The sequence below is a fragment of the Ostrinia nubilalis genome, chromosome 7 (genome assembly GCF_963855985.1).
Source record: "Ostrinia nubilalis chromosome 7, ilOstNubi1.1, whole genome shotgun sequence".
In the NCBI taxonomy this organism is placed as follows: Eukaryota; Metazoa; Arthropoda; class Insecta; order Lepidoptera; family Crambidae; genus Ostrinia; species Ostrinia nubilalis.
Window position 1 is genome coordinate 11,576,727 of NC_087094.1, and position 17,340 is coordinate 11,594,066.

The 17,340-nt window shown below is 37.8% G+C and overlaps 1 protein-coding gene across 1 annotated transcript in view; it reads right to left on the reverse strand.

Moving 5' to 3' along the window:
* LOC135073330 (gamma-aminobutyric acid receptor alpha-like) overlaps nucleotides 1–17,340 on the reverse strand; it is a 45,490-nt gene that overhangs the window by 13,800 nt on the left and 14,350 nt on the right. Inside the window, exons 2-4 of the mRNA XM_063967470.1 lie at nucleotides 11,559–11,917; nucleotides 8,911–8,978; nucleotides 8,402–8,622 (exon numbers count right to left, since the gene is read on the reverse strand). Coding sequence (XP_063823540.1) covers nucleotides 8,402–8,622; nucleotides 8,911–8,978; nucleotides 11,559–11,917 — 648 coding nt within the window. The remainder of the gene's footprint in view (nucleotides 1–8,401; nucleotides 8,623–8,910; nucleotides 8,979–11,558; nucleotides 11,918–17,340) is intronic.

Here is a 17,340-nt window from a genome sequence, read left to right on the forward strand (position 1 = left end):
GGTTTTTTGGCCCAAAATTAATATTTGCATGCTTCGTGTAAGCAAAACATGACTGAACATTTTTCTGTGTAACATCTGTATATACCGTGTTTTAAGCAAATAAATGTATTCTTATTCTTATTCTTATTCTAATGTCATGCATTGCTTTATAATCTAATATATTCTACATATTTAAATTACTTATTTTTGCTTTTAGTTATCATGGAATAGCTTTTGTGTTACTTATGTATTTAAAGATTTTCATCATTTCATCAAATATTTTCAAGTTTATCTCTCTTTATCTCTCCTCCTCTTATTTGTTGAAAGATAAAAAAAGATTCCATCTACCGCTGAATAGTCATTTATGGAGATTAGCTCTGAGGGAAAGGGCTTTATACTTGTATAATAGGAAGGTACGACATAAAAGTTTGAGCTCTAGCATTTTACAAAGGGAACCGCACACATCGAGTTATATTTTTCACGCATTCTCTCATGTATTGTCCCCTCGTAGTTAGCTGCCTGACACGATTCTCTTTTGTTTCTGTGTTCAGCCTCAGGCTGCGTCCTTGCAACACACTATCCATGAAAAAGAGTCTTATGTAGCGTCTCCATGTAGTTAATAAGTGTTCCATATGTGTGGCAATATTAATATACGAGTAGCAAGCTAGTTTGGGAAAATATAGCATATTTTTAATATCATTCTATAACTAAAACACAAAGGGAAATCTTTCGTCGTCCAATATTTTTTAGAGCCACGTAACATTATTTTAAGTACATTTACTTTTTATCTCTGAAAAAAACTTTAGTTAAGATTATTATCGTCATAGAAAAATAATAAAATAGCAAACGCGAAGTTCTGAGAGTCTCGCGCAACTATAAGACAAATACCTTTTAAGTTTGTCGCCGCTGTAACAAAGTTTTTCATCCAGTAACATTGTTAAGAGCTTGAAACTATACTACGTAATGAGTGATGGTTTGGTTTTAAGATATTTTACGACCAAATTATGATTAAAAAGATATCGTAGCGCGTGATTTTTAGTTTATAACTCACATTTTATCATTTCTAGGCTAAAAATGCTTTCCTGTTGTGGTATTAAAATCACATAATTTTTAAATCCATTATGAGGTCTGATGTTTTCCATTTCTCTTGTGTGAAATCATAATTATGAGGTCTTTTTCAGTCGAGAGCACATCAAAATATACATTTTTATTATTATAGTTGCAAAAATAGCACCGGTAGTGATCACCGAATGGTCAGAGGCATACTAAATATTAACGTCAAGCTAGAAAGGTCCCGTCTGATGAAGTCTACGCTCCGACCCTACAATTCCCATATCCACTGCCCCGAGAGCTTTCAGCTCGAGTTGTCAAATCGCTTTGCATGCCTGGAAAACTGCGAGTCAGTGGATGAGATCAATAACGGGTTCGTAGAAACTGTCCAGGCGGCTGGGCTAAAATTCTTTAGACCTCGTCGTAAAGACAAGCCGCAAAAGCTCACCGACCACACCCTCAACCTCATGGCAGAACGACGTGCAATGACGCTGCAGTCCTCCGTTGACGCTACGGCATATAGGCAGCTCAATAGACAGATAAGGAAGTCCTTGCGACATGATATTCGCAACTTTAATACTAACAGTATTAAAGAGGCGATAGAGCGGAACCAAGGCTCCAAAGTGTTCGCAAGAGACAACTCTATTGGGCAAAGCCAGCTGACGAAGCTAACGACGGCGGACGGGAGTGTCCCTCTGGACACGTGGTCCGACTGCTTTGTCCGACTAATCGGACCACGTGAACTTTTTTTTCCTGTTGGTTCGATTAAGGAGTCGGACTATCAAGACTTTCTGTTCTTAAGGTTACATGGTCCGACATTTAACCGCCCAACCTATTTGAAAGAAAGAAAGATACATTTATTATTTCATTAACTCAACACTTTTTAATTGCATTTTCTTAATTGAAAAACTATAACAGACCTATTCCTTTTAGTTCAAATCAAAGTTTAACTGAGTTGAACTTTCAGGAAAAAAATCCATAGTTTTCATATTTTTTCTAGAAATTTGAAATAAACGGAATATATTTTCCTAAAAATTCAACTATAATAAATCTATTGAATATTTTTGATTGATTTTTTGGGCTAGTTTCCTAAAAAAAATTTTTTAGTCCGTCAATTTTAATATAAAATAATATTGGACACGTATATTTTTAATTGTCAATCAAACAAATAATTACAAAGTTATAGTGCGTTGAAGTTCCGCGCGACGTCACAAAGTGCAGCACTTTTACGCACTCACTGACGTCACGGGCCTTTTCTTTAGAACTTTGGCACGCTTTTCTTTACATTTTCATTAGTTTTAAAAAGTGAAAAATAGGTGTCGAGTATTTTTTGATAAGCTAACTGACGGACTAATTAAAACTCTTGCTTTTTACCCAGGAAACATCCCTATTGAAAATGTGGAAAACAAATGAATACCTACATAACCTATCTATAATAATAATAATATATTCATTTAGGAAATTTTTATAAAAAAAAATCCGTTTATTTCAACTTCCTTGAAAGATTACTTAAGAAAGTTGACTACGGTTTTTTTTCCTGAAAGTTTAATTCAGTTGAACTTTGAATTGAACTAAAAGGAGGTCGTTTTACATTGACTGAAACAATCTTTAATTAAAATTATTTATACCTTTACATATTTGTATTAATTTATTCAAATCAATATTAATTTAAATTTATTATTATAAATTTATTTAATAGTGAACCTTTCCATGCCAAGCGTTCACGAGGAAGCTCTTGTTATTATTATGACCAAAGAGCATCGCATTGGTAGTTAATATGAAATTGTCGCGAGAAATAGTTTCCATGGATCGATTTTGTTGCATACCACCCTTAATTTATTTCAAGTCCGATTAGTCGGACGAAGTGGAATTGCGATTCCTTGTAGTCCGATTAATCGAACTAACAGGAAAAAAAAGTTCACGTGGTCCGATTAGTCGGACAAAGCAGTCGGACCACGTGTCCAGAGGGGTATGAATACGGACTAGGCAGCGCGGGCTAAGTCTAGCTTTAGTGAAAGTGACACGCTGAAGGAGGTCAACGACCGCAGCTGCAATATGGCTGTTATCTATACTGGTATAATAGTACATTGCCCAGTTACATTATAGTTAAGTTAGTTTTAAGACTTGACTTGCGCTTTATATTGTTACAGGTTGAACTGAATCTTCCGGTACGCGGCCTCCACTCCAGAAACTTGCTGCCCCATCGGCCGTCAGTTCTGCGTACTATATGCCCTACCCATTGCCACTTCAGCTTACTAATCCGTTGGGCTATGTCAGCGACTTTAGTTTGTTCACGGAACTCCTCATTCTGATTCTGGAATGGAGGCACGTACTGGAAAACGCAACGCGGAAGTCATTGGGGGAGGCCTATGTTCAGCAGTGCATCGTGCGGTCCACACAGCTTCTGTGGAGGAAGACTTTCTGTGGTCGCGATCCTCATCAGTGAGGGACCGAGGAAGAAGAAGAAGAATGTTCAGCAGTGGACATCCTGTGGCTGAAATGATGAAAATGGTTTAAGACTTTGTGCTTTATATTGTTACAGGTTGAACTGAATCTTCAAGATATCGATGCGGAAGCATAAACCTCAATAGAGTAACTGGGGTTGAACACTCTGAAGGATTTGGGGCCCATTATCATCATTTGTATATTTCAACACATAAGTAGTTCATTAAAAAATGAAAACCAACATCAGTGAACAAACCGAAAGTTTTCAGACAATGGTTTTGACTGACTAATATGGCCGAAATCGTCTCTAGCATACTTTATCCACAAGCGGAACTGAGGAATACTTTGGTACGCCATTGAAGATCATGTAACTCAAATAATATTCAAGCAAACCAATAAATTACTTGCTAAACACCGTAAAAAAAGGCGCCGTGAGAGGAAGGAATACCTACATGCTTTTTATGGGGCGCTATCATCTTTGAATTATATTCATGTGTTCCACGTGTATAGAAAAACGTGTAGTTTTACACACGCGCTATGGGACAAGGACAAAAATATACTATAAATACTTATATTGTTTCTGTTCAGGAGGTTAACATGTTCCAAACCGCTTGATAAAACGACGATGTAGGTACAATCAGTTTGAATAATTTATTGACTACACGCGCGTACCAGGTTATTGAAATGTAGGAAATCCCCTTTTATACAAATTTTAACGTACATGAGCGATGATAATGGGGAAGATAAACAAATAAGTTAAGGTATTTACCAACATAATATCTAGTTATTTGGTAAATACATCCTAGACCCGAAGAAAAACATATCGCCCTCAAAAGATACTACGGTATCTGTAACTTGCTGATATAACAGCAAGGATCAAAATAGTGTAGAACTGAATCAATGAACTAGAAAAATCTCTAATCGCAATATTATTCAGATATCTGAAATATACAAATATTCTTTTGGTAATGATAATATGGAGAAGAGACCTCTTGTAGTATTCTGAAGTATGTATGAGTATCTTCCGAAACACCGAGTTTTTTTCCAAGTTAGCAACTAAGTACCTTATTTTCTTTTGGTTACCAAAACTATCGTTTGCCAGGCAGTTCCTGCGGTAACAAATAATTCAAACTCCTACTCATATTCTTCGGAATATATTTCGTTAACACAGTTATCTATCCCGCAGGACCACTCAACCTTCACAGGCTTAATTTCATTCGAGGCCAAGCTGTTAGTCCTGGCTAAACTGGGAGTATAAAAATAGTTCTGTACAAGCCCAATGATCCTATGGTAAATAGGTAATACTTATTTAGTAGGGATAATCACCTAAACTTCGAGTAATAATATGAATACTGCTAATATAATAAATCTGGGTCTGTGAAGATGTTTGCCACACTCTCACACGACAACTCTGAACAGTGTTTTTTAATCCACAACGAGGAAGCCCTTGACCTGTATTTCACTTGATGGTAAGTGATGATCAGGCCGAAGGTGGAAGCGAGCTTCACCCGGAATCCTCAACCACGGAGGAACTGGCGATCTTACCTCTAACTGCCGGAACACGACAATGCTGTTAACATTGTAGTTATGGCGACAAACTTAGGTATTAGAAACCTTACAAAACAATTATACGTGTATTTAGCACACGAGTAGGTACATCTACATACCCTGAAGCAACTGGTCGAAATGGTTATGAGCCCATACACCACTCCATCCCCATTAAAAGCAATATAAAAGCAAATAAAGGCTTTCAACCCTCCATTTTGGACACGCCGATAGAATACTCGAACATCGCATATTACCACCGTAATAAATAATATTGGAATGAACCTTTGGCGTTATTTGCCCTCTGGACACGTGGTCCGACTGCTTTGTCCGACTAATCGGACCACGTGAACTTTTTTTTCCTGTTGGTTCGATTAAGGAGTCGGACTATCAAGACTTTCTGTTCTTAAGGTTACATGGTCCGACATTTAACCGCCCAACCTATTTGAAAGAAAGAAAGATACATTTATTATTTCATTAACTCAACACTTTTTAATTGCATTTTCTTAATTGAAAAACTATAACAGACCTATTCCTTTTAGTTCAAATCAAAGTTTAACTGAGTTGAACTTTCAGGAAAAAAATCCATAGTTTTCATATTTTTTCTAGAAATTTGAAATAAACGGAATATATTTTCCTAAAAATTCAACTATAATAAATCTATTGAATATTTTTGATTGATTTTTTGGGCTAGTTTCCTAAAAAAAATTTTTTAGTCCGTCAATTTTAATATAAAATAATATTGGACACGTATATTTTTAATTGTCAATCAAACAAATAATTACAAAGTTATAGTGCGTTGAAGTTCCGCGCGACGTCACAAAGTGCAGCACTTTTACGCACTCACTGACGTCACGGGCCTTTTCTTTAGAACTTTGGCACGCTTTTCTTTACATTTTCATTAGTTTTAAAAAGTGAAAAATAGGTGTCGAGTATTTTTTGATAAGCTAACTGACGGACTAATTAAAACTCTTGCTTTTTACCCAGGAAACATCCCTATTGAAAATGTGGAAAACAAATGAATACCTACATAACCTATCTATAATAATAATAATATATTCATTTAGGAAATTTTTATAAAAAAAAATCCGTTTATTTCAACTTCCTTGAAAGATTACTTAAGAAAGTTGACTACGGTTTTTTTTCCTGAAAGTTTAATTCAGTTGAACTTTGAATTGAACTAAAAGGAGGTCGTTTTACATTGACTGAAACAATCTTTAATTAAAATTATTTATACCTTTACATATTTGTATTAATTTATTCAAATCAATATTAATTTAAATTTATTATTATAAATTTATTTAATAGTGAACCTTTCCATGCCAAGCGTTCACGAGGAAGCTCTTGTTATTATTATGACCAAAGAGCATCGCATTGGTAGTTAATATGAAATTGTCGCGAGAAATAGTTTCCATGGATCGATTTTGTTGCATACCACCCTTAATTTATTTCAAGTCCGATTAGTCGGACGAAGTGGAATTGCGATTCCTTGTAGTCCGATTAATCGAACTAACAGGAAAAAAAAGTTCACGTGGTCCGATTAGTCGGACAAAGCAGTCGGACCACGTGTCCAGAGGGCGGGAGTGTAACGTCAACAAAAGCCGAGGTTCTAGGTGAGATCGAGAGGTTTTATGGACAGCTATATACCTCGGTCACCAAGCCCGTTGATAGCTCAACTTCAGATCCAAGAGCTAAGCTAACTCGACACTATACCGAAGATATCCCGGACATCAGCCTATACGAGATTAGGATGGCTCTCAAACAGCTAAAGAACAACAAGGCACCGGGTGATGACGGAATAACATCGGAGCTTCTGAATGCGGGTGGAACACCGATACTGAAAGTCCTTCAGAGACTCTTTAACTCCGTCCTACTCCAGGGAACTACGCCAGAGGCATGGAACAGAAGCGTGGTGGTGCTCTTCTTCAAGAAAGGTGATAAGACCTTGCTGAAGAATTACAGACCCATCTCGCTTCTGAGTCATGTCTACAAACTGTTTTCGAGAGTCATCACGAACCGTCTCGCGCGTAGGTTCGATGACTTCCAGCCTCCCGAACAAGCCGGATTCCGAAAAGGTTATAGTACCATAGACCACATCCATACGCTGCGACAGGTTATACAGAAGACTGAGGAGTATAACTTGCCACTATGCTTGGCGTTCGTGGACTATGAGAAGGCCTTCGATTCGATTGAGACTTGGGCAGTATTACAATCTCTCCAGCGGTGCCGTATTGACTATCGGTATATCGAGGTGCTGAAGTGCTTGTACAAAAACGCCACCATGTCGGTCCGAGTACAGGAGCAGAGCACGAGGGCGATTCCACTGCAGCGAGGCGTTAGGCAGGGAGATGTTATATCTCCGAAACTGTTCACCGCTGCATTGGAAGACGCTTTCAAACTCCTGGAATGGAAAGGATTCGGCATAAACATTAATGGCGAGTACATCACTCACCTTCGGTTTGCCGACGATATTGTGGTCATGGCAGAATCGTTGGAAGATCTTGGCACAATGCTCGAAGACCTTAATCGAGTTTCCCAACAGGTAGGCCTGAGGATGAACATGGACAAAACGAAGCTTATGTCGAATGTCCATGTTACGCCCTACCCAGTTTCAGTTGGGAGCTCAATTCTCGAGATTGTCGACAAGTATGTCTACCTTGGACAAACGATCCAGCTAGGTAGGTCCAATTTCGAGAAGGAGGTCAATCGTCGAATCCAACTCGGCTGGGCAGCGTTCGGGAAACTACGCAACATCTTTTCGTCCAAATTACCTCAATGCCTGAAGACTAGAGTATATAACCAATGTGTGTTACCAGTGATAACTTATGGCTCGGAAACGTGGCCTCTCACTATAGGCCTTATACAGAAGCTCAAAGTTGCACAGCGTGCTATGAAGAGGGCTATGCTTGGTGTTTCTTTGCGAGATCGAATCAGAAATGAGGAGATCCGTAAACGAACCAAAGTCGCTGACATAGCCCGACGGATTAGCAAGCTGAAGTGGCAATGGGCAGGGCACATAGTACGCAGAACTGACGGCCGATGGGGCAGAAAGGTTCTGGAATGGAGGCCGCGTACCGGAAAACGCAGCGTGGGACGTCCACCTACAAGGTGGACCGACGACATCGTAAAGGTAGCAGGGAAGCGCTGGACGCAGGCCGCTACCAATCGATCAACATGGAAAGCATTGGGGGAGGCCTATGTTCAGCAGTGGACGTCCTGTGGCTGAAATGATGATGATGATGATGATGATGTTGCAAATAATGCCTTATTACAGCTTCTTAAGATGCCACAGTGTACACCTTGATGTGTCGCCGTCTGTAATTAACTTACACCTAGAGACGCATATCACATTTTAATCATTAAAAGTAAAACTGAATCTTACCTCATCGAATAAAGAATGTCGCCATGCTGGCTGATTCTCAGCAGCTTGTTCGGAACAGTAATGGTGTGTACGTAAGAGTGCTTCCCGTTGTAGAAGTACGTATCGGGCCGCCAGATGCGCTCGAGCATTTTAATCGAAAGCGACAGAGAGCGGATTGGCCCGAGGAACGAGAGGCGCGTGTCCCGCCAGTACTGCCTGAAGTAGCAGTCCATAGAGTAATCCTGAGGGAAACATAGATGTTTTCATCCGTAATGACATCATAGGAAATACATTAGAGGAAAATGGTTGTTTCGATCGTATTTAATATTGAGAGCAAAACATCGTATTTAATATTGATAGAGTCTTATGGAAAGCTACTCAGTAGACATTGACGCACAATATATTGCATAACATTGCGTTATGTTTCTGTTGTCAATGTATTTTGGATCCCTATTTTACAAGTAAGTATAATAGAGTCACACAACAGAAAATCAAAAATGTAGATTATATAAATTTAAGTCAGCACTTACCATATCTAGTTCAGACACAGGTCCCATGCTCCTTATCAAGATGTTCGTCTGGACTACGGTAGGGTATCCTAAAACAATTTTATTTACACATTACCATGATCATAATTTCCATTTAGTATTGTCATAGGTATTGTCTACTGCCAAGCATAGGCCCATTGATCTCCATCGGTAGCGATCCCGGCCGGCATTCAATAGGCACCTAAACAACCTTTATCAGGTCGTCCGTTCAACGAGCAGGCAGTAATTTCACGCTACGCTTCCAGTGCGCGATGTGCATTTGAGACCATTCAGTCTTTGGGGCCGCTAATGGGAAAGGTTAACTATCATGGTTTGTCTATTCATTTTATGACCGTAAAAATTTTCGAAGATTACTCTTGCACGAAACAAATTTACAATCAAATGTACCTAACTGCTATAGGGCACTTCTTCGAAATCGCATTCTTCGGCTGATTCATATGGACAAATTTCAAATTCAATTTTAGGTTTGTAACACAGACTCATATGAAAATAGGTACACCCAATAACATATATTTGGATAAGGGACTCGTTTTTGTAAAGTAGTTTTCAAGATATCGACGTTCAAATATTTTGTGCCCATATGAATCAGAATTTGTTACATATTAATCAAAAATAGAAATAAAATGTATAATCTTTATGTACAATTGGCTCTAAATTAAGAAAATAATCATATTAAAACAAAAACAATGATCTGTTGTTATGAAAAAATGCAACGATTCCACAATAATTCGTGAAAAAACATTTTTTTTTAAACTTTAGTATACATCCATAATATTTTGTCATCATCATAATCATTTCATCTGAACATAAGCCTCTCCCAATGATTTCCATAATGACCGGTTGGTAGCGGCCTGCATCCTGCGCCTTCCTGTGGGAGGACGTTCTACACTGAGCTTTCCGGCACGTGGCTTCCACTCTAGAAACGTGCTATCCCATCGGCCATCATTTCTGTATACTATGTGTCCTGCCCATTATCACTTCAGCTTGCTAAAACATCGGACTATGCCATCATGCGACTTTAGATCGTTTACGGATCTCCTCATTTCAGATTCGATTGCATAAAAAAAAAGCATAGTCCACTCCATTGTACACTATGCAACTTTGTGGTTCGTAAGCCTACAGTAAGAGGCCGCTTTTCAGTACAATTTGTCATCACTGATAACACACACTGGATGTAGACTTTCATCTTATGGCACTAAGGTATTTTAGATGACTCTACCGAGCTGTATTACTTATCCAAGCTATTGTTGTTAAGACGTCCACCTACAAGGTGAAGAAGGTGAGATGAGCTTATAGAGGTTGTGGCAATGGCAATCAGTTAATTTCGAAATCATTGGAGGCCTATGCTCAGCAGTATATTATTATGTGCTATGGACGCCTTAAGTGTAGCTGAAATAATAATAAAAATAAATAAATTGTTGGGCAATTTTATACAGCGCCATTTAGCCACAAAATAAGCAACAAATATGCTTGTGTTATGGTTGCTAGCTTAACGGATATATTACTTATTTACTGTTTAAACACATAAATTATTCTTTTCTTAGCATAAAAATGATAATGTTTTTTTTTTATTCATAACAAGACCGCAATTGCACCTGGTCTTAAGTGAGATGCAGTCTGGGATGTCATTCTTAGCTAAAAAACCCTTTTTTGGTGCTTGATAGACCAAAAACTAATTCATTTTATGATTCATATAGGGCCCTGACCATATGAATCACGCACAGATAAATCAGTTTTTTGCCTAAAATCGAGCAAAACTCGTCATACATACAGACTACAGTGCTGTCATTTTTCTACATGAATCTATAACCCAAAAGCATCACAAGAAAGACAGATTAGATTTTTAATGCAATAATGTAATTTTATAAAGTAGGCATTGTAATCAGCATGCCACCTGAACCAAGCACAGATGAATCAAGTATTTGCCTTCGTCACACCGGGTTCTAAGCCAACCAGCTTCACGTCTGCCTTCTAGCTCATCCGTTGCAAGATGGGCTTGCCTTCACGCCAGAAACCAGACTCTCATGATTAAAACCTGACCAGTTATGGTCAAGAACAGCTCACGCCATATGAATCAGTATTTTACGCCGGACACTGCTTATTTATTTTTTTGCGAACACACTAACTTAATTAAAATTATGACACTTTTTTTTTCTAGAAGGACAACTCATTAGCTTTCGAAATAATTTTAATTTATATTGATATATCAAAAGGAAAATGCTACATCAACCATTTTGTTCCGGAAAATGGCTTACGGACACACCATATGAATCAGAGAATCACACTTCAAATATTTTTATTTTGTAAAAAGACAGCAATTATTTCAAAAATGTAATTTGCGCCAGATAGGGATAAACCTAAGCTATACTAAAAAAAATATTGCATGCCATTTTGTTAGTTGGTTACAGAACTATACCCAAAGACATAGAAAATTTTGCCTCCGGAGAAATACCCTATAGCTGCTAGTATGATGTATGTAGTAAGTACTTATACTAAAACAATATTCAGGGTGTGAAAATGAAAAAGCGTGATTTACCATAGAAGGATAGTAATTGCTACAAAAATTATGAACTTCCACAAAATACATTTCATAATGAATTAATTTAAAAGTATGTAAATTAATCTAATACCTTTTCCATGCGTCGGCAGCTGAGAGTTCTCGTAATTCTTCAGCAGATTCTCTAGAACCAGAGTAATGTTTTTGGACACCGCGTCGTTGATGCTCCTCTTCGCGTTCCTCCTCCAAGCATCGTTAGTTATCGAGTCGTACGTGTCGTTAATATAATTCGAGAGCAAGAGTTCCTGCGAACTGGTGTCCCAGTAGTCGTCGCTGTCGTCGCGGGAAACGTTTTTAGTGGCCGCGGATAAAATCTTCGGAGTGCCTTCCGCTATAGTGCCGTCGCGGGACTTCAAGGATGTCAGCGTTATTGGAAATGTTCCATTTTTAGTCGTCAAGTAGATTGCTCCTTTCGCGTCGGCTTCTAAGACGCTGTGAAACGTTAAAAGGCATTAAATTGGGCACTGTTGTGGATTTACAGTATGCGATAACATCAAATGTTTTTCTCAATATCTAAAAAATATTTTACCAAGTAGTGATTAAGAAAAAAAGATAGCGTAAGCTTTATTGGAAATAATTTTGCATGATTCGATCGCTTATTGAAGCGATAAAACGACTTGGCAGCCTTAAGCGAGCTTACAAAATCGTCATTGTTATTCGAATAATAAGAAATTTCGATTCCACACCTAGAAGATACTCCCCGTTGGAATAGCTATTACACCTTGGCACATTGCCGATACAGCCGTTTTTGTTTTCAGTTTATGATAAAAAGGGTTCCCAAATAGCGCTATGTTTCTGAATACGTCATTTTTATTCATCGCAGGCCAGACCCGAACGTTTATTTAAGAGGCTTACAGATCCGGGACGATTTAAATTCCAATATTTGGACTAATGTTTCAGTGAGGCCGTAATTGGTTTCATTTCCGACGTTTGTGGATGCTCCCAACGGGCGAGAACACGTTCTACGCTAATCCGGGGTAATCAGGGCACCCGTCGTGGCCGTTTCTAGGGGAAGGTGTCTAATTTCCTACGTCGCTTTGAGATTTCGACAGCTGAATTTTGATATCGGAAAAGGTCGAATTTTCAACGATACGTCCGGCCGGGAACTTGTCGACAATTTGACGCTCTCAATCAAAGTGGAAAACTCCTCGATGCTCGATGTATGCCGCTCTAATTGCAATCTGACATCCGATGATTGCGCCTTCTCTGTGTGAAGTGATTTGATTGCGAGATATCTCTCTGATCTGGGTCGTGACTTACATAATAACAAGGAGTTTAGAACAAGATATACTATTATGTAAATTCGTCCCATCTCCTTTTGCCTGAGATATATTCAATAAATACCTATGTGTTTATTGAATATTTTAATTAAAACATTAATTGAATCCAATGAACTAAAGACACTATTAGATTTACTTATGGAAGTCGAAGTAGTATTGTAGATAAATTGCAGATATTTGTTTACTTATTACGCTACTGTAATGAGCACGTGTGTCACTAGTTTTCAAACAAAATTATCTGTAATCCACCTCAGCTAGAGTCGGGAGCGGCTAATGCGAGTTCTTCTTCTATTGGACAGTTTTTTGTTTTTTCGAATGGCGACCACACGTCGTCCTAACTCTTAGTTACTGACGCGCGACCCCACGTTTTACGGTTAGAACCTTCCGAAAGGATTCGTAAGCAATAGAGTGGATAAATTAGCACTTATTACATTGTTTTGTAAAGATAAATAAGATTAAAATAGAATAATTTGTCTCTACTTTTAATTTATAATATTTTATAAGAATTTAAAACCACAGCTGTATTATGTAGATACACAGTACAGGTACAGTATTCAATTTATTGATATTGAATTACTTATTCATTTTAAGGTAGGTACTTGTGTTTACATTATATATCGATATTTATTAAAATTACAAATCATATGCGAAATCACTCTATCATTAAAATGTGTGAGTAATTGCTAATTACTCCAAACACAAATTAGTCCTACATCAAACAGAGTTTGTACCTACTTTGGCGCCTAGTTAACGGGTAAACATATTTAATTATGGGAAAATAAATATACTTCCAAGATTCTGGGAATCAATCTTATTTACTATTAAACCATGGAATCAATAATATTATCTCTCTCATAAATATTGTACAAAATAGTTCAAAACTAGCTCATAAATCTGGCTGTAGCCATACGTAGATATTTACAGAGATGAATAAATAATTTATTTAAGTTTCAATAGAAAAACATATGTGTGAGTATAAAGTCGGTAGAGTTCAACCTCTCTTGCGTGTAGTGATACGCATCTACCCTAATGGAGTAATGATCGCAGCGTCTTCGGCGCCCGATTGTAACAGGGGACGTGTCCCGGCCTTTCAGACCCGTGACCTGTTGTCGATAAAATATTTTCTTTGTATTTTCTGACCCCTCTATACGGTTTATTGTCAAATTTGGTCATGTGGAACCTACTTAGATTTGATATTGATCAAAATTATTTGCAGACAATATTTGCAGGCGCTTTTGAATATTGAAAAAGCGCTACAGAACTAGTTTTTATGGGCAAAAAATTAGAAGAGCGGTAACAATTCTAGTTAAGATACCTTAGTGGTATGTTGTAAGGTTAAACATAGCCAAATTAAACATAGCAAACTATTTAGATAAGCAAGTCAATAAAGAAATGTAGGCATACGAAACACCGTTACATTTTATTCCGTTTTTATGATCCTGAAACTGTGACGTGGCGCATTTTCGGTCTTTATCACGTAGGAACTTGCAAGGAGATAACGTTATTCCGTTAGTGAGTAAATGAACAAGATTCTCTGAAGCCATTATCCGGACGAATTAGCTGGCGACAAACTAATTTTCAACTAACGCCACGCGCAGACGGTACGCAGAGCTTTCACGTGTCAGATTCACCTTGAACGAGATTCTAATTTACTTTCCTCGAGTCACAAAATTTCATAAATCTATTTTTAGAAGCATTAGAATTCATCTCAAGCTTCGAAACATTTCTTAAAAATTACATACGATTTTCTTATTGCATCGCAAAACACAATACATTAACGGATCGCTGAAATGTGTTTAGGTACGTTGTACTTAAGCACACTTGAGTGTGACAAGGGTTGCTAAATGTAAGTAATGCTAGAGTGTAAGCGAATAGATATGTAACATATCGTCCGCCGTCGCGTGAAAAAGCGATATCTCCTGTGGGAAATATTGCTTCATGGCGTTTGATTCATCCTTCACAACACGAATAAACAGATTATTTACTTGCCTTGGTGATATTGTAGGTACATTTTCATTCAGGTTATTCACATTTAAGATTTAAGACGTAAAATATGATGATACAAATGCACTATACATTCATAGTTAGGTAAAATTTCATTGGTGGGTCTGGGTATCTACGTAATCTCACTATTTTTTAAATATAAACGTAATGCTTTTTGCAAGACGAGAAGTAAAACTTAAGATACGTTACTTTCTCCAGGGTACCTATAATTTCTATTGTAGTCTGTCCATTTTTACACCAAACTGAACAAATGGTCTCTAATACGGAAAAACATTAGCAGCAGCACATGCCACTTCTTACAGAACTCCCAAAGCGCGGTGCGAAGGCGTTGTGATTCATTGGGGGTGGTTTGCACCATCTATTTACGGCTACCATTAATTTGCTCCCGCGGTAATGTGATGAAAGCCTTTTCCTGAATCCCTCATTCAACCAGAAACGCTCAATAAGTATTGGTATTAATTGCCCAAGATGATTTATGTTTTCGGTTAGGCACTTCAATAAACACGCATTTATAGAACTTTCTTCATTCAATGAATCAATAAACGTGCTTATAATATAAGCAAAGATAATTTTCTTTCTTATAGGGTTAATGTCCCAAAACTCATCAATCATCTCATTTAAGATGGGCAGAAACAACTTTAATAATTACATCTTCGGCGGCGGCAACTATTGACTCGGTTCATAATAAGTAGAGGTTAATAATTCCTTGAGTTATTGACAATAGAATGTTCCTACCCCTTAAACCTTTGTAAACATCGAGAAGCCTTTATCGAGCCATCTTCATTAAATCACTGGCCCGATTCCTCGATACCGGATTATCGTCGATAGATAATCCGGTTCTTTATTTTTTTAACGGCTTAATTGAGAAAACGAGCAGATGATCCGTTCACTTTATGCGAAGGAGCGTAATTAGTTACAAAATGACAGTTCGATTATTCGTAGATTGTATATAATTTTGGCGTAAAATCATGAATGAAACAAGAAAAAGATTTCATGAATCGATCGACCCTTTGCGACTATTTTCGTTCAAGTGCCGACAATGACGTGGACGCCACGTCTAATAAGACCCGTCGGGTAACGAAGTTCCTTATCAAGTGACCTTCAGCAACTTCTTTGTGGGAGGACAAAGCCGGTCAGCGGGCCTCATCGGCGCCGAAGGGTCCTGAGAGCACTCCTCGCTTGTTACAAAATGCGCCAAATTGTCAACTCAGGCGCGATCGCACTTTTGATATTGTAACGCTCGTTCTCCTTGTTTTAGTATTTATTCATTTTTTGGCATGTGACCTTTGGTCGTGTGTCCAATTTTAGCTAGGTTTTAAGTGTTCGAGGAAATGGAGAATAATAATTACTGAAACTACGTAACAAGTGAGGTAGCAAGTTTGAAGACAGGAATTTATTTACGTAATTTAATTAGATTTTGTTCCATGTTAAAATCAGAATTTAGTTACAATTAGTTCAAGGACACTTGTTTTCGCTTAGGTCTTTTATTGTCTGTACTTATTAAGTAAAAGTTTCACTCGTGTATTAATTTTTAATTAGTAAACATTTTACACGTTGTTGGCATCGGGTGTTTGTCTTTGTAAAACAATTTCTTTAACGATCCATATTAATCAACGCTGAGGTTGAGAGGGTAAGGAACAGTTCATTTTTTATTCACCCTGAAACCCGGTTCTACACCCGCTTGGAGACTTTTAATTTGCTTGTGCTAACATTATCACGTAGCCATTAAAATTGTCTTATGGGTAAAACCCTTGCTCATTAATTATAACTGAAGCAAGGGTTTATTCATTATTTTATTATTCATTCGGGTCCCTTGTGAACAACCTATCTTTTAATTTTATTTTATCTAAAATATGGTTAGTCACTTGAGAATATTGGCACAGTGAGCAAAAGAAACAACAAAACAGTATAAAATTCGGGTTATCTTTATTTTACTTTCATACAAACACATATGAAATATCACCAGTTTTAAACCCATTTTATACATTTTTCCACAAAAAGTTATACGTCACATAATTAAAATATAATGATCACCCCATATATTGGTCTAGTTCGTTTATAAGGGGTACATCGTATTCCAATGCAACTATGAAGTCGTATAGGAAAACTAGAATGTTGCTAATTAGGAAGATTAGGTTGATGACTTGAACACTTGGTTGTTCGGGGGAGAGAGTGCGAGGGTCAGACAAGACGCAAAGGTGCCCCACCAGCACCACCGCGCTGGGAACAGGAGGCTGAACGCTCTCGATTTGCTCCAGAATATACCCCATAGCCATAATAAAGTGACCGACATACGGCAAGTATACCTCCAGAAATTTCACCAGATCCAGCATTGGTTTTTGATCATGTCATGTTCCACGGAGCGACGACTTCAGCTCCTGATATTCTCCGATTATGGTCAGGATATTCGCAATCACAAAATATCTATTCACGCTGAAGTCACGCTTATACTGTTTAACGTAGAGCACATCTTCCAGCACAGTAAATGCGTCCGAGAGTAATCCTAGGGAGTGGCCGAGTATCACTAAAATAGTTCCAGTAAAGCACGGCTCGATTTCATCACAGTAAATC